The 14,955-nt window shown below is 39.5% G+C and overlaps 1 protein-coding gene across 1 annotated transcript in view; it reads left to right on the top strand.

Moving 5' to 3' along the window:
- LOC114584522 (von Willebrand factor D and EGF domain-containing protein-like) overlaps positions 1-14,955 on the top strand; it is a 193,440-nt gene that overhangs the window by 144,179 nt on the left and 34,306 nt on the right. The window contains exons 22-24 of the mRNA XM_077935769.1: positions 2,499-3,368; positions 11,071-11,166; positions 12,548-12,643. Coding sequence (XP_077791895.1) covers positions 2,499-3,368; positions 11,071-11,166; positions 12,548-12,643 — 1,062 coding nt within the window. The remainder of the gene's footprint in view (positions 1-2,498; positions 3,369-11,070; positions 11,167-12,547; positions 12,644-14,955) is intronic.

Here is a 14,955-nt window from a genome sequence, read left to right as displayed (position 1 = left end):
AGGATCATAGTATAAATATAAATATAAAATACAATATAAAAACACAAAGATACATAATATAATACCAAACAAAACAATACACACACACCCAATTTTAAAATGTTTAAGTACTAACCAAAGGCCTTTTCTGCAGCACACTTGCCATAAGTAATAAACATTGTGGCCATGGCCCTTCCCTTTGTTTGTTTGTTTTAGCTACAAAGACATTGACGTTCCCCATAATACCAAGCATGCAACTTGGCAAATACTCGTATTAGGAGGAAGTCACTCCAGCTGTAGCTCATTCTGCTTACATATTTCCAAAGATGCATGACACTTTAAGGAAGGAAGGAAGGAAGGAAGGAAGGAAGGAAGGAAGGAAGGAAGGAAGGAAGGAAATCCAGTTTGGTACTGCATATGCAAAACACTTTGTAGAGGCGAATATAAAGTCAACTTTGACCTTGAACACTGTCATTGGTATTTCCTCCCATCCAATCCAATATTTAATTACTTGGTAGGTTAAATAAGCAAAATGAATAGGTCTAACCAGTTCCACCTCTGCATATAGATTTATGGTATATAGATTTTAAAGTATTGATTGATTGCCTGAAATACGATTTGAAGATATGAACCATGACCTTAGACAAACCTTGCAGTTTCAACCTTTCTTTGTTAAACAAAAAGTGCCACTTTAAGAAATAAATTAAAAATGCTGCCCTGATTCTAATTTCTATTAACGAAACCTACTTTCTTCTCAGGGGTTGGTAAATTATGTAGTGCTTCAAATGAGAAATAATGTGATTATCCTGCCGGCAAAAGTACAGTTCAGAATTAAATGGAGGAGGAAACGGGAAATTTATTCCAACACTAGCAGTTTTCAACAGACATCCCCATGTTATGGTTCCCATTGCATTTTATTCATCAGTTCAAAATCTCACTAGGCAATCTCTATAGTGCACACAGTGGTGAAGACCCAACTGCACTATGGATATTCCCAAACAACTCCATTTTGTGGTGCATTAATGCTATAAGCTGCCCCCTATGGTTATAGGGAAACGTATAGAGTAGATGTTTAAAACAAAATAACAAAGAAAGACTTTGGTAAGGAATCAGAAATTCAACTGTTACTGCCCGCTGTCAGTAACACTGATGTAGGAGAAAATTTCTTTCTGAATCCATTGTGGCACTAGGACCTCCATTGTGCTTGATTTCTGCAGGATGTGCTAAATTCCTAACAGCCGTCCTCTCATACAAGAGACGGAACGGAATGTTAGCTGATTATTGATAGTCATAAGAATTTTCTATAATGACATCAGATATTGTTTTTAGTGTAGTGCCAAAAATTTTTTAATCTTAATCTTAAACTTTTTTATGAATGGCTAATATCCGTCCTTGTGAGTTGTGAACTGTGTTATACTACTTGTGGTTTGTATGAGTCCGCTGTTTTATTTGATTTGTTGTGTTGTGTTGTGCTTCATGATGGGCGTAAAGCCGAATAAACATTTGTTGTTGCAGGATGTGCTACTGGCTCACTGCAGTGTCGATTCTATGCATTAAATAAGGGAAAGTACTATGCAGAAGAGAGCTGATGCATGGATAAGCCTTTCTTTGAATGGCAGCTTGATTTTGTAAGGCTCTTCCAGTCTTGAAAGCCTATAGCCTTATTCAGAAAGGGAGGGCAGGGGTGGTATTGATGGAAACAGGCCTCTCCCATGGAGAGGGGTGACAGTAAGAGTATATTAAGAAATAGCATGCATTTCTAGGTCTCAAAAAGGTGTTTATCATATGCACTATTTTTGCAAACACATCAAAATCTGGTAAAGTCATAGCCCAGTGATAGAGCATCTGTATGCAAGTTGGTGGGTTCAGTCCCCACCATCTCCAGGAAGGGCTGAGAAAGACTCCTGTCTGAATACTAGAGAAATGATTCCATTCAGTGTTGACAATATTGAGCTACAAATGTTCTCACTTAGATTCCTATGGTCCTATGTAAAAGATCATCCTGACAACATCCTTTACAGTGTATTTATATAATTGTGATAATTTGAACTGGTATGCAAAGCTGGAAGGTGCATTCTAGTATCTTTCTCAAGCCATTTTGCTGAGGTTCACCCTTAAAATATACCACCTTCTTCCACTCAAGTTTTTATTTTACTAATTAACACTCACATGTGTATTATAGAAAAGGGGGAAAGCCATACTGAGAAAGCAGTTGTTTTCCTGGTAGAAATTCTCCCCCTTCCCAAGATGCTATTAAGGTAGATTGAAAGGGGTGACATACAAGAAAGAGCCTGTATCACACTTACTTATTTTCCCCTCAAAACCAACTATAGCAGCTTCAGGAAGGATTTTGATAGGCAAAAGAGGAAAGGGTTACAATCTCTCCACAGCACCACTTCCCTAATCAAACCCACAAGAGATTCTCTGACTACATATCTCCCATGCCATGTCATGGCTGTCCATGCCACTAGCAAATGTTAAATACTTCCTGTTACTGATCCGTATTTCTTTCTTTTTAGTGTCAAGGTCCACCCAAAGTGTGACTGATGTACCAATGAAAGTCACCGGGGATGTTAAGGTTTCTTCCACTCAAGATGACTTAAAGAGATCAAATAATACTGATTCGAGGCTCTCACAAGTCCACATCTCCAAACCAGAAACAACTTTCCTTACAGCTCGATATCCTATCACTGTTGACATTCAGCCACTAGCCAGTGAAAGAGTGGAACCTTGGCCTCAGGCATCATCTGTGAAGAAGCTGGTTTTGAATTCCAAACTGTTTCACAGACGCATTTCATTAGATGAAGCGAAAAACAGCACCCAGAGCCTTCTTCTGCACCATGAAACAACTCACCAAGGGGCAGCCCAAATCTTATCACACTATAAGATTCATGCCCAGTCACTTGCTAGAAGAAATGTTTCCACTGAACAGAAATTAAATACAAGGCCACATGCTGATTTGCAGACTCATACCTCATTTGATGGACAGTCTTTTGGGAAAAAGTCTCTTGGGACTTCACACACTAGATCTGCTCTTGCTTTTAAAGCAGGCCGCCCAGGTACTTCTGTTTTAGCAACACCATTGGCCTCCTCATCCCATCTGAAAGCTACTTTTTCTGGTATAACCCCACAAGGCCCCATCCGCCCAGCAGGGGCTTCTACAAAAACAAGGGTTCCAGTATGGACATCTTTGGGCAGAAAGCCTCATGCCTCCCCAGCTAATCATTTGGGCCTTTCCACACCAATTGATAGGCTGCTACTTGAGAAGAAAGTCACCTGTGCAGATACACCATGTTTCAGTGGTGTGCTTTGTGAGCCAACAAAGGACAGAAAATTCAGATGTGGACCCTGTCCATTTGGATACAGCGGTGATGGAATTGAATGTCAAGGTAAGAGACAGGAAGAAAGTAGTGCCTGTGTTAATATTCCATGAATGGAAGGAGCCCTTCCATTTGACAAAGGGCATGTCTGAGTCCAACATCCAATGGCTCCAACATCATATCTGGCTGTTTTTGATTTTCCAGAATCATGGATCATGTGCTGATATACTAGCAACTGCTAGACAGTACACTCACTTAGGAGCAACTATTAGGAACAACTATTTGGTATGAGAGATAGAGGAAGAAGTGTCTGAATTCACAACATTTAGAAGTAGAGTCTACTTCCTTCAACAAGTTGACCACTGAAATTTATGACCAAATTGCTTGAATGAAAAAATGGGAAAACGTCTATTGTTGTCTGTAACATTAAAACAGGCATAAATGAAACTAACAGAATGCACCATATGTCTATTAACTATACAATTACTCACAACTTATATTGTACCAAATTATAACTTTACTTTTAAAATCTTCCACTAGTAGTCTGGAGGTGAGGAGGGCATAATTGTCCTATGACTTGATATACATGTCTCCAGAGATATAATCACTGTGTTGCATTATGAAAAAGATGATTAACTTTCCTGCTTAAATTAGCACATTAATTAGACAATTTAAAGGAGCACGGTAAAATAATGTTATACACAATTACGGGAGACTGGGTATATTCCTCTTTCAAAATTCTTCTTGCAAATTAAATTCATCATTTTATTATTAAATAACCTGTGCTATTAATCTAATTAAATTTCCATATGCATGAAAATCTATTTGCCCAAAAAATGTAGCTTCTTCACCTGCTGTTCCTAGGACTTGTCTAACCCCACATATTAGGCAGGTTTACCACTGCCTATCTCAAGTTTTCATATATGCACCTGAAAATAGATGTTTATAAGTCAGATGCTAGTTATTCATGGCCATAGGAAGTGCTAATAGGTTACTTTGTATATTTGGTTATTAACTACTTAAACTCTGTTACCTTGTTCTATTAAAACAAATTACACTGTAGTTTGTGAGGTACTTTTTCATTCATAGTTAATATTTTAGTTTATAAAATAAAGTTCAGCATTCTTTAAAAAAACTGTGTGACAGTTTTTTTTCAATCAGCATATGCTGATTGTCCCTTTTGAATTAATACAGATTGCTTTTTTATTTATTTTAAGATTGACCATGAGGGTTATTTATTGTTTGTTAAATTACTGCAGGAAAATAATGGACCAGTTCCTTCCCCCTAGACACTCAGCATTCATAGAAGAAACAAAATCAGTGTCAAAACCAACACAGTGACATCTAGTAAAATTATATAGACAGACAGACATATACACATGCACTATTTTTTGCTCCCCAAATTTAGCCATTGATTTTCCATACAGTGTGAAATCCTTAGTCTCCAAACTATATTCCCAATTGCACAAAAGTCTACTCCTTTAAAATAAAGACAATCCATCATCCAACCACACTAGAAGCCTTCCACGCCATTAAAACCTTTCACTGGTTTCTAAAAGCTCAAAGTTTACAGAAATGAAGAAAAATAACACCAGACCCTAATCATGCCACATACTGTACATTCAAACATTTCCCCGATGTGGCACTTGATCTTCTGGTGTGTGAAATCCTTGGGCTCAGATAAATTAATCTGGTAAGAAAAACCAAACTCCCTGTTTCAAAATTTCCTTTTCCCACCTTCCTTCAGCCTTCTGTGCTAGCAACTGCCTCCACAGATACATTATTCTTATCTGACCCTTCTTCGTTCTCCCATGCCATCAAATCCCTTCACTTCTCTCTCTTCCTTTCCCCTTCCCCCCAGCTTTGTGCTTCCAGAATTACAGAAGCATTTTTCCCAAATCATGAGATAGTGGAATTTTATGAAATTGTTACAGGGGGAAAAAACCATCACACACACACACACACACACACACACCAGCTAGGGCTCTGTTCTGTGCCTGCTATTCTCTCTTTTAAAAAGCATTTACACAGTTACTTATTGTATCACTCTTGGGTAGCTGCCACTGATTTAGGGCGTAAGGAGTCATGAATATTCTACCTATGCAGGATCTGCAAGTGAGATATCTGTAGTGCTTCTGAAATACAGTGCAGTGCACCAGAATACGTGCTGCACTGAATAAAAAATAGGAAAAGGCTCTTGCCGTTTTCTTTCTTTCTTTATGACATGAAGTGTTTGTGTGTATCTACTCTTCTCAAAGAACCAACAAAATATCAAACAAGCCTTATTTTAAGTGGTGATTAAAGTTGGGTACCATTCCACTTCTTTCAGGCTGATAGAACTGAGTCTGGCCTAGCAATCCCATTTCCATTTTTTAAACCCACTTCAGTCACTGCATTTAAGCACAGTTTATTACAAGGACATGGGCAGACATTTCTTCTTTGAGGTAGCAGGTGGCAGACTTTGTGATAGCTCAGGGTGGAGTCTGTTGCTTTTGCATGTCAAAATGTGAATATTAAAAATTAGGTTTTTAGAATATTTTAGACTGGATATTTTGTTGTGTCTGCTTGAACTAGCTAATCTTTAAGGATAGTAGTAGCAGTAGTAGTAGTAGTAGTAGTTGCTAACTCCTGGTGGTGAGAGCCAGGGTGCTGAGGTAGTAAGAGTGTTAAAACAATAAAGTAATGCAAAATCCTACAGTAATGTTCTTGACAAATGAGGCCTTCAGAGAACTGTAGAATACAGTAAATAAATGTCTTGTGGAGGGAATAAATTGAGGATAAGAATGCTAAAATTTGAGTAGCACTTGTGCCTGACAAAATTAACTTTTCATCATTATGAATACATGCAAGAAATAATTGTATTTTGTATGTAATTCCTCTCCCCTGAGATTTATACCGGTGGCATATTTACAATGGAATATCCAGATAGATGTACAAAGATTATGACTGTGGCTTTGTTGCCCAAAGGAAGATTAAAATGAGGCAACTTTTCATGGCTGAGATAAAATGTTAACGCTAGTATTTTACTAGTTTACATTTCAGTAATAAATTCAAATGTCTTAATCAAATGGGCCTCATACCTCTCATCTGTATTCATGACAGCTTTGAGCTGCCATGCCTCAAAGTTTACATTGCCTAATATGGTTCTTAAAATATTGTGGAACGCTTTACTCAAGCTTATTAGAAACAGCAACCTCTATTGGACAAAGGCTGCCATCCATTTGCCACAGTTGTGTTAGCTTTTATTATAGGCCGCAGTCCATAAACCACATAATCTAGAGTACCTCCTTCAATCATATCATATGCAGTTAAATGTTGAGAATCACTGGGCTTGTCCGCAGGCCCCAGACATCAGGCTTTATTTTATCATGTAATTATTCTAGATGTTGATAAATAATTTACTATGGCTATTATCCGCCAGGCACCACTCTTGTTCATGTACATCCATTTTAAATAGTGATTGCACAGCAACAGCACTTGATGGGACTGTGATCAGTAATTACATGAAACTCTCTAATGGCGTCTGTGGTCTGTTTTGAACAGGTTGTATCTCCCTTAATTGTTTAATTAGGTGAAGTAAAAAACCGAATGCAGCTTCACCTTCATCAGAACGCATCCAGAGTAACAAGATGAATGTTGCATAGGCTGTTTCATTTATGCTAATCATAGTTTCAGTAATAAATCTACCGTTAATTTTTATTTTATTTTACATAAGCTGTTTGTATTTCTGAATGCCAAAATAAGTGCAACCACACAGCACTGATTTTTGCGAGTATCCCAGATGCTATGTAGGAGAGGTCTGCAAATATGGCCTAGTGTTTTATTTTTTAAAAATAAAAGTGATTTTTAAAGATCTGCAAGTTTATTTCGATGTAAATTACACTTAGTTCAGTGAATTCAAACAATCTGAGTCCTTGAGCACATTGCATTTATAGTTTTACAGGACTATCGTGATGATTCTTATCACATCATCTAATAGAGAAATTGGGTGGAAGTGAACTAAGCCACTCAAAAAGAAGGTAGTGGTTTCAACATGTTTGGGAGACTCCCTAGATACAAAGAAGAGAGAGAATTAAAGAGTTAAATGAAAATGATTATTATTATTTAATTAAAAAACCCTGAAGTCCAGAAAAGATCTTGGAGCTTCCAAGTCTTGTGAATGTTGTTCGCAGTTGAGCAGATAAAGATAGGAAATGATACAGTAACTTCCCACTCCCATCTCCATCTGGATATAGAACTTATTTGCTTCTTTTCTCTCCCCCCCCCCCCCACCTTCCCAACCAAAACAATGGGCAGTTCCATGATTTCAGCATAGCTGTGGTTGGGTTGTAGTGTGTCCATCCAGAAACAAAAGTCAGCAGTATAGACAGGAGCTTCTGCACTTTCTTTGTTCTTGTATAATATGGAAAATGTGATGCATTTATTTTAGATCCTTAAACTTTTTTTTTACTCACTAATACCTACATGCTCTATTGCTTTTCCAGTGCCTGTTAAACACATTCCTTTTTCAACAAGCCTTCTAAAATGTTTATCCCTGTTGGTATATGTTTTGGATTTCAATTCATTCTATGAATGTGCTGTTGTCGTTCAAACTGCTTATATAAAGAGAATTGGTTTTATATATGTAACTGTTTTATGTATGTTATTAGATTGTGTGTAGATTGACCATTGTGGTAACTTGTGGAGAGTTTTGCATGGAAAACTTTGGACTGGAAATCTAAATGAGCCTTAGCTGCTTTCCCAATCTAGAATGATCAATTAGGGGTGATCTGAAAATTGAGCGGAGGTATCAAGAGGTGAACAGAGGAGTGAGATTTCCTCTATTCTTTGCCATTTTAGCTGGCATCACTTTTGTTTCATATCTTTCCCCCTTCAACCCCCCCCCTTTTCACCCCTGTAACTTGCATTTTTTGTATTAAACAGGAATCTCCTTAGGCTCACGAGAGATGCCTCCCCATTCACTCAGCAGTTTCCGTGTTCTCACATTAAAAATGGGAAATCAAACGTTGTGGTGACCATATCATCACTCCCTGATATTTTAAAGGCCACTGAAACCAAAAAGCATTGGATCCTTATATGGTGGAAATAGTTTGGAAAAAGCTTTACTTCGATATATATTTTTTGCAATAAAATTGTCAATTTGCTGAAATAATGTTCTTATTACTATTTTCTGCCAACATAAGAAAATGTGAGCAAAAATGGGTCATTTTATTTAAAAAAAATAAGTTGTGGAGAGTTTGTAGGATGGGAAGAAAATTGTCACATAAGAGACATGAGCAGGCTTTGGAAAGCCATTTAGTACTAAAAAAAAATTTTTATTATTGGTGACAGCTTGCTAGTTATACTTTATATATCTTTCTTATGTTTTCTCTAACCAGGATGTTCACTTTTCAACTCTGGGTTCCTAACAAGCAGCAGATTTCTTTTAATTTCATATTCTGTATAAATGTGTGAAATAATAGGTGAAGTGATTTGGCATGGGAAGTGAAAAATGCAGTGCCCTTCACAATTTAAGATACGATGAAAAGAGAAAGATGACTCACAAAGAGAAAAGAAATACATAATACTTGGTGAAATTTATGCCTTACAGGGACAATGTGACAGTAGTTGTTAAAATAGCTAACAATTTTCAGGAACATCCCCACCCCAATATAACTGACTGTATCACTTCATAAAGCAATAGCTGCTTCGACCATATACTATGATATTATTTGGATGGTTACTTATCTGCATCATTATATAAAATGCTCATCTTCTTTTCATTTAATGGTAAAAATGCCGAATTTGTTGCAACTGTTTTAGGAAAGCTGTAGGTGGATTTCACTGAACGTTGCAATTCAATTTTTCTAAAATTTGTACTAATTCATTCAGAATCACAGAACTGTCCAATTATGCTGATCAATACGCAGAAGCCAAATACTGTTGCAAAGAGGGGATGGCTTCTCAACTGGGTTTGTACCTTAAAAGAGAGAAGCAGTATGTCTTGTAAGATGAGTCCACCAAAATATTAATGACTTAAAAGACCTTGCAGATGGTTGCGCTTCGAGGCCCCCAAGCCCTTCCCTTGAAAATAACTTCACACTGACACATAATTTTAGTTTAAGTTATTGGGCAAAATTTAGGCCACAACTTTATTGATTACAGCAAAGTGAGTGGTGTTGGCTTAGGCATTGGCAACAGACTATAACTGACTCTCTGGCTGGAAGTCTGAAAGGGTAAACACCAAACGAGGGAGCAACATTGAGGAAGACCAACGAAGCTCACCCCGGGGTTCCTGTGGTCCTGACATGGCCCTAGCCCCTCAAGCGGACTTCAGATGAGATCCAGGACCCCCAGATTCCTTTACCGGAATACCCTTATTCATGGAGGGGCAGGTCATGGCTGCACCTCCCCTCCCACACACTTCAATAAGCCAATGCCTAACCGCCAATTGTGACGATTGCTAAGTGGGTAGGCGAAAACCAAGTGGCTACATCCAATCTGCCAAATGGAAAAAATTCCTACCCAGCCCCTGCTCCAAAGCAGGCGACCCAATCCAAAGCAAGGCCAAAGCAGCAGCACCTAAAATTAGGGAGGGAGGCGGGTGTTTGGCAACACGATGCAAGTTCCCCCAGTTACGCCGTGCTGCCACTTTTATAGGCCCCAGGAATCACGCCAACCACCCTGATTGGCCCAAACAGCCTGGCACGACCCTGGGGCCCAATGGTTAAGGCTTGGGCCACGCCCAGCAACAACTCTCCCAGCGGGGGTGCGCGCAACCAGGACCCTCATTAAGGAGGATCCCATATGTCAGAGTACAGACACCTGAAACTTGAGAAGGAGCTGAATTTCACCAGCCCAATTTATGCCTTAAAAATAAATTGATTAAGCTGCAGGTCTTTCTGAGGCTTTCAAGGTAGGTGGAAACCAGACACCTCCTCCTCCTCCTCCTCTTCTTCTTCTTCTTCTTCTTCTTCTTCTTCTTCTTCTTCTTCTTGATATCATGGCAGTTCACAAGATAAAAACACAAATAAATAATTAATACAAAAACCAATAGCCCCCTCCCAAAATAACCCCCTCTCTCACAGGAACGCCCCACCCTTTCATAATTCGTCTGTTTCCTAGTACATATGGGGTTCCCAATAGAACCCCTGAGACAGTGTTTTGGGTGAGGAAAGGAGGAATTGTTCCATCTAGCAAGCTGAAATGCTCCCCGTGGTTGAACAATTGCCTTAACGTCATCCTGAATTGTTCGCTTCATTTCTAAGACGCCACCTCAAAAGCTATTTCAGATTGGGCAAACATGATATGTAAAGATGCACATCTCTGCTCAATTTTTGGGTGGGTGGGTGGTGGTATGGGGATATTTCATTTTTGCTTCTGCCATCTGTTTTATTGGTGTTTGGCCTTAATTTTATGGTGCTGATTGATTTATTGTCAATTGTGATTTTAATGTTATTGTTTTCTCCTCGCCTGGAACTCTTGAGTAGGCAGACGTCGGATATCGCAAACAAATAAATATGGGCAATTAGCACTCTCGTAATGTTTCTGAAATACTGGTGTAACCTTCAGATACTAGGAGGTGGTGCTGACACAGCTATTGATGCCCTCTCTTCTAATCATTGACTTGTGCTGTTACTGCAAATCTTGAAGGTTCATATTTTGCAGTCGTGGAATATAGAAAAATGCTATGCGAGAATAACAGAGTGGAGGTCACTGGGGCTCCTGATTGTAGCTAACCTGTTATACTGTACCAAATCTCTAATTATCTGTTTTCTGTATTTTAATGTAGCATTTTGTGATCCCTCATGTGAGAATGGAGGAACATGCATCACTCCAAATATCTGTTCCTGTGTTTATGGATTTGTGGGTCCTAGATGTGAAACATGTATGTGCATCTGTTTTTATTTTGCCTTTCTTGAATTTAATTATTTTATTTGTTGACACCCCTGTATTTTCAACACATTATCCTAGAATGAAGCCTACGTTTAGTTTTCATAAGTAATAGTGTCCACTGTTCATCTGACCTCTGCTTGATATCATCACTGCTGCTTACTGGGAGTTAGAGAGGAAGTGGTGGTGGTGGTAAGGTTGGAATTGTGCAAACACACCAACAGGAGCGGCATATTGGTTCTGCTGGTACATTTGCCCTGTGCCAGTCTCACCAGTGCCTGGTGAGCAACAGTAAGATGACTGAACAGAGGCCTTTTCATTTAGGCCTTATTATTTATACTCTGCCCATCTGGCTGGGTTTCCCCATCCACTCTGGGCAGCTTCCAACACAATATTAAAATACAGTAATGCATCAAATATTAAAAGCTTCCCTAAACAGGGCTGCCTTCAGCTGTCGTTAAAAGTCTGGTAGTTGGTGTTCTCTTTGACATCTGGTGGGAGGGTGTTCCACAGGGCAGGTGCCACTACTGAGAAGGCCCTCTGCCTGGTTCCCTGTAACTTGGCTTCTCGCAGTGAGCGGACCGCCAGAAGGCTCTCGGCGCTGGACCTCGGTGTCTGGGTAGAACGATGGGGGTGGAGGCACTCCTTCAGATATACTGGACCGAGGCCGTTTAGGGCTTTAAAGGTCAGCACCAACACTTTGAATTGTGCTCGAAAACGTACTTCAGTAGCAGCACACAGCTGAGTAGCAGCTACAGTCTACAAATATATTTAAGTTTGAATATCACCCCTGTGCTGTGCTTTCCTAAAGCACATTACAATTATATAAGAAGTCTGCCCACCTTGCTGTGCATGAGCACTGATAATAGAAGAACACACACATTATTGTGTACAATAATGCTTATGGAATTGAAGGCTATGCAAGCAAATGCAAAAATACTCAGAGAAAATTAAAAAAAGTAGCGAACTTTGCCATTAAGGTTCAAACTATTGTGAAGGGTGGTTAGCAAAATAATCTGCCTTAGAGCAAAAGCTGTCTATATTACCTTTAAACCACAAATGTGTATTATAGTGTTGGAATAGCACTCTTTGCTCCATGTTTGAACAATAATTTACCCAGGATGGGCTATATATATATATGCACTTATATTACTGGAATATTTAAAAAATGTCTCTGTATAAATCCTTTCATAGTCTATAATTCAACAGGAAACAAAAGGAAGTGACATATCATTCTCATTTCAGTTTTAGTAGCAAATGGGCTGAGAAAATTTCCATAGCCGCTCTGGATTTTGATCAGCACAATTTGAAGCAAAAAAACACAAACCAGTACTTTGTACTTTGCTCAAATAACCTTGGACTAATTTGTTTTTTAGTGGTATGTAATAGGCATTGTCACAATGGTGGGAAATGCATTGCACCAGATGAATGTGAATGCAAACCTGGATGGAGCAGCCCTTTGTGTGAGACAGGTAAAGATTTACAGCAGAATCCTTTATAGCTTAAGGGTGCAACACCCTCACTTGGAGGCAATGCCCATCCATCATTTGTCTAGGTCCAGCATGTACTTCTAGCAGTGTCCCCCTCTCCTTCTGTGTTGTCTGTTTTGAAAAATCAGAGGGCTAATTGGCATCGTTGAAGCTCCACTGTTCAGTCTCCTTATGGTTCCGACTGCCTAATTTATATTTATAGCCAGATTTGACAGTATATCGCATGTGAGTATATTTATTGTGAGTGAGGGACAAAAGTCCCTTTAGACACCGTTTCCTGTCCCTCTGATCTGGTGACATCTATCCTATCAGTATTTCTTGCTCTTGCTCCAGGATCTCAGATGCCCTTGACTATTATGGGACTTGTGCCACTCCCACTGGCCACTAGTTGAACGTCACAGTCTGTTGGCTCCTTCTGCTGGTGCATAGGAAATGCCATTGATAGCTCAGGAACTGTAGCATGTAGTTCTTGAAAGAGCATGTTGTATAGAGACATCTCTCTTTGGTTCTACAAGTCCTAGAGCTACCTGCAGAAGTGTTTGGTGACTCCCTCTTTTCCAGAGAACCTGAGGTTCACTTGTCAATATTGTCTGTTTTGGTAAGGGCCACCTGAGCCCATACATCCCAGTTCTATGGTTGAGATCATCCAGAGGAGCACTGTTAGTCGTTCCCTGTATTACAAAGGCCATCCAGAAGATATTTGGAAGGTGTCCACACTTTGACTTTTAGGCATCTCCTGAAGACTTCTTTTTTTTTTTTTTAGCTCACAGGGATGATTTCCAGCTATTGAATTTTATTTTTGATTAACCAGTCACTTGAGGTTTTTACACACACACACACACACACACACACAGAGAGAGAGAGAGAGAGAGAGAGAGAGAGAGAGAGAGACCTGAAAGATCACATACAATAAAAACATTACAGCACCAGGCCTTTCCTTAAAAGTAAATGGTTATAATGGAGAAGAAAGTTCTAAAGGGCTGGTTGTGGCAAACAGATGATTCTGTAAGTTCACCCTATCTGTACTTATTAACCAGTCACTTTAATGATTATCTGATTTTTTTTTTTCCAAACAGTGCTTTGTATTTTAAAATTGTATGTCTCTCGGATACAGTGGTATATAAATACTTGTATGTATGTATGTATGTATGTATGTATGTATGTATGAATAAATAAATTTGCAGGAGTGTCTGGTGCAGTGGGACAGTGCTGTACTACCAGCCTCCCAGCTGTGGCGTTGCTGCTGTTTGCTGAGACAATATGGGGCAGGCATGGTGGGAAGGTTGAGGCTGCACAGAAGCAGCAGCAGTGTGAATCTGTTGCACCTGCCAGTGCCCCCATGCAGTCCTGATCTTGCCACTACTCTTTCCTCTTTCCCCAGTAATCAGTAGCAATGCAGCTGTCAGGAAGGTGGCAGCACAGCATTGTCCCCCTGCCCCGTACATTCCTGCTGTTATACTGTTGATTGGTTTCAGAAAATCTCTGGGACTGTTAGATTGCAGTCTTTTTCAGCCCCTGCAAATCTTTTCTGCAATAACAATGTGTGTGCATTTAGGGATAAAAGAGACACACATTTTTATTAACGTACTTGAGCACAATTAGTTTCAATGGCAATTAAGTGAACCTTACTTTCTCTAGATTATGCCCCTAGAGTGCTGTCCTGCATTGTTTTTGCCCCACATATAATGCTCATGGATTTCAGGGGAGGATTATGCATGCTGAAATGATTATCTTATTCATATAAACTACTAAGCCTGTCGCAAGATGGTTTGTTCGGAGCAAACGACAAATCTTGAAAGGCATGTTTATAAACCCTCTCATTTGATCCACAAACCAATAAAACAAGCCTGGGTTCCCTTAAGGTGTTTTTGCCCAATAGGAGACCAAGATGATTTGTGCACACAAATGCCGGTTTAAGTGGTTTATAGATTTTCTTGACAGACTCCTCAAATCCTTTACAGCAATGCTAAAATGCAATGCGCACCTCTTATGTGCTATGAACAAATGGAAGTTATGTCAGCGTATGGAAGATCTCAATAGCACCACATTTCCAACAAGCTGGGAAAGCCTAACTTGCTTACGCTAATCCCCCTTCCCCACTCCACCCCCCAAACCACTGATCAGCCATCCAAAACTGCCCAAAGAGGAACACATTATGCCTCAGGAATACAAGCCCACCTGAGAGAAAGATTACAAAACAATTAAGAAATAAAACACACTGCTGGTATGGGGGGGGGGGAGGGTGTCTTGATCACAGTGAAGCACTGTCTTAGCTGCCATTTTGGATCGTGACC

This window comes from Podarcis muralis, chromosome 1 (genome assembly GCF_964188315.1).
Source record: "Podarcis muralis chromosome 1, rPodMur119.hap1.1, whole genome shotgun sequence".
Lineage (NCBI taxonomy): Eukaryota > Metazoa > Chordata > Lepidosauria > Squamata > Lacertidae > Podarcis > Podarcis muralis.
The sequence above is the reverse complement of the archived record's forward strand: the minus strand, read 5'-3'. Positions and strand labels throughout refer to the sequence as shown.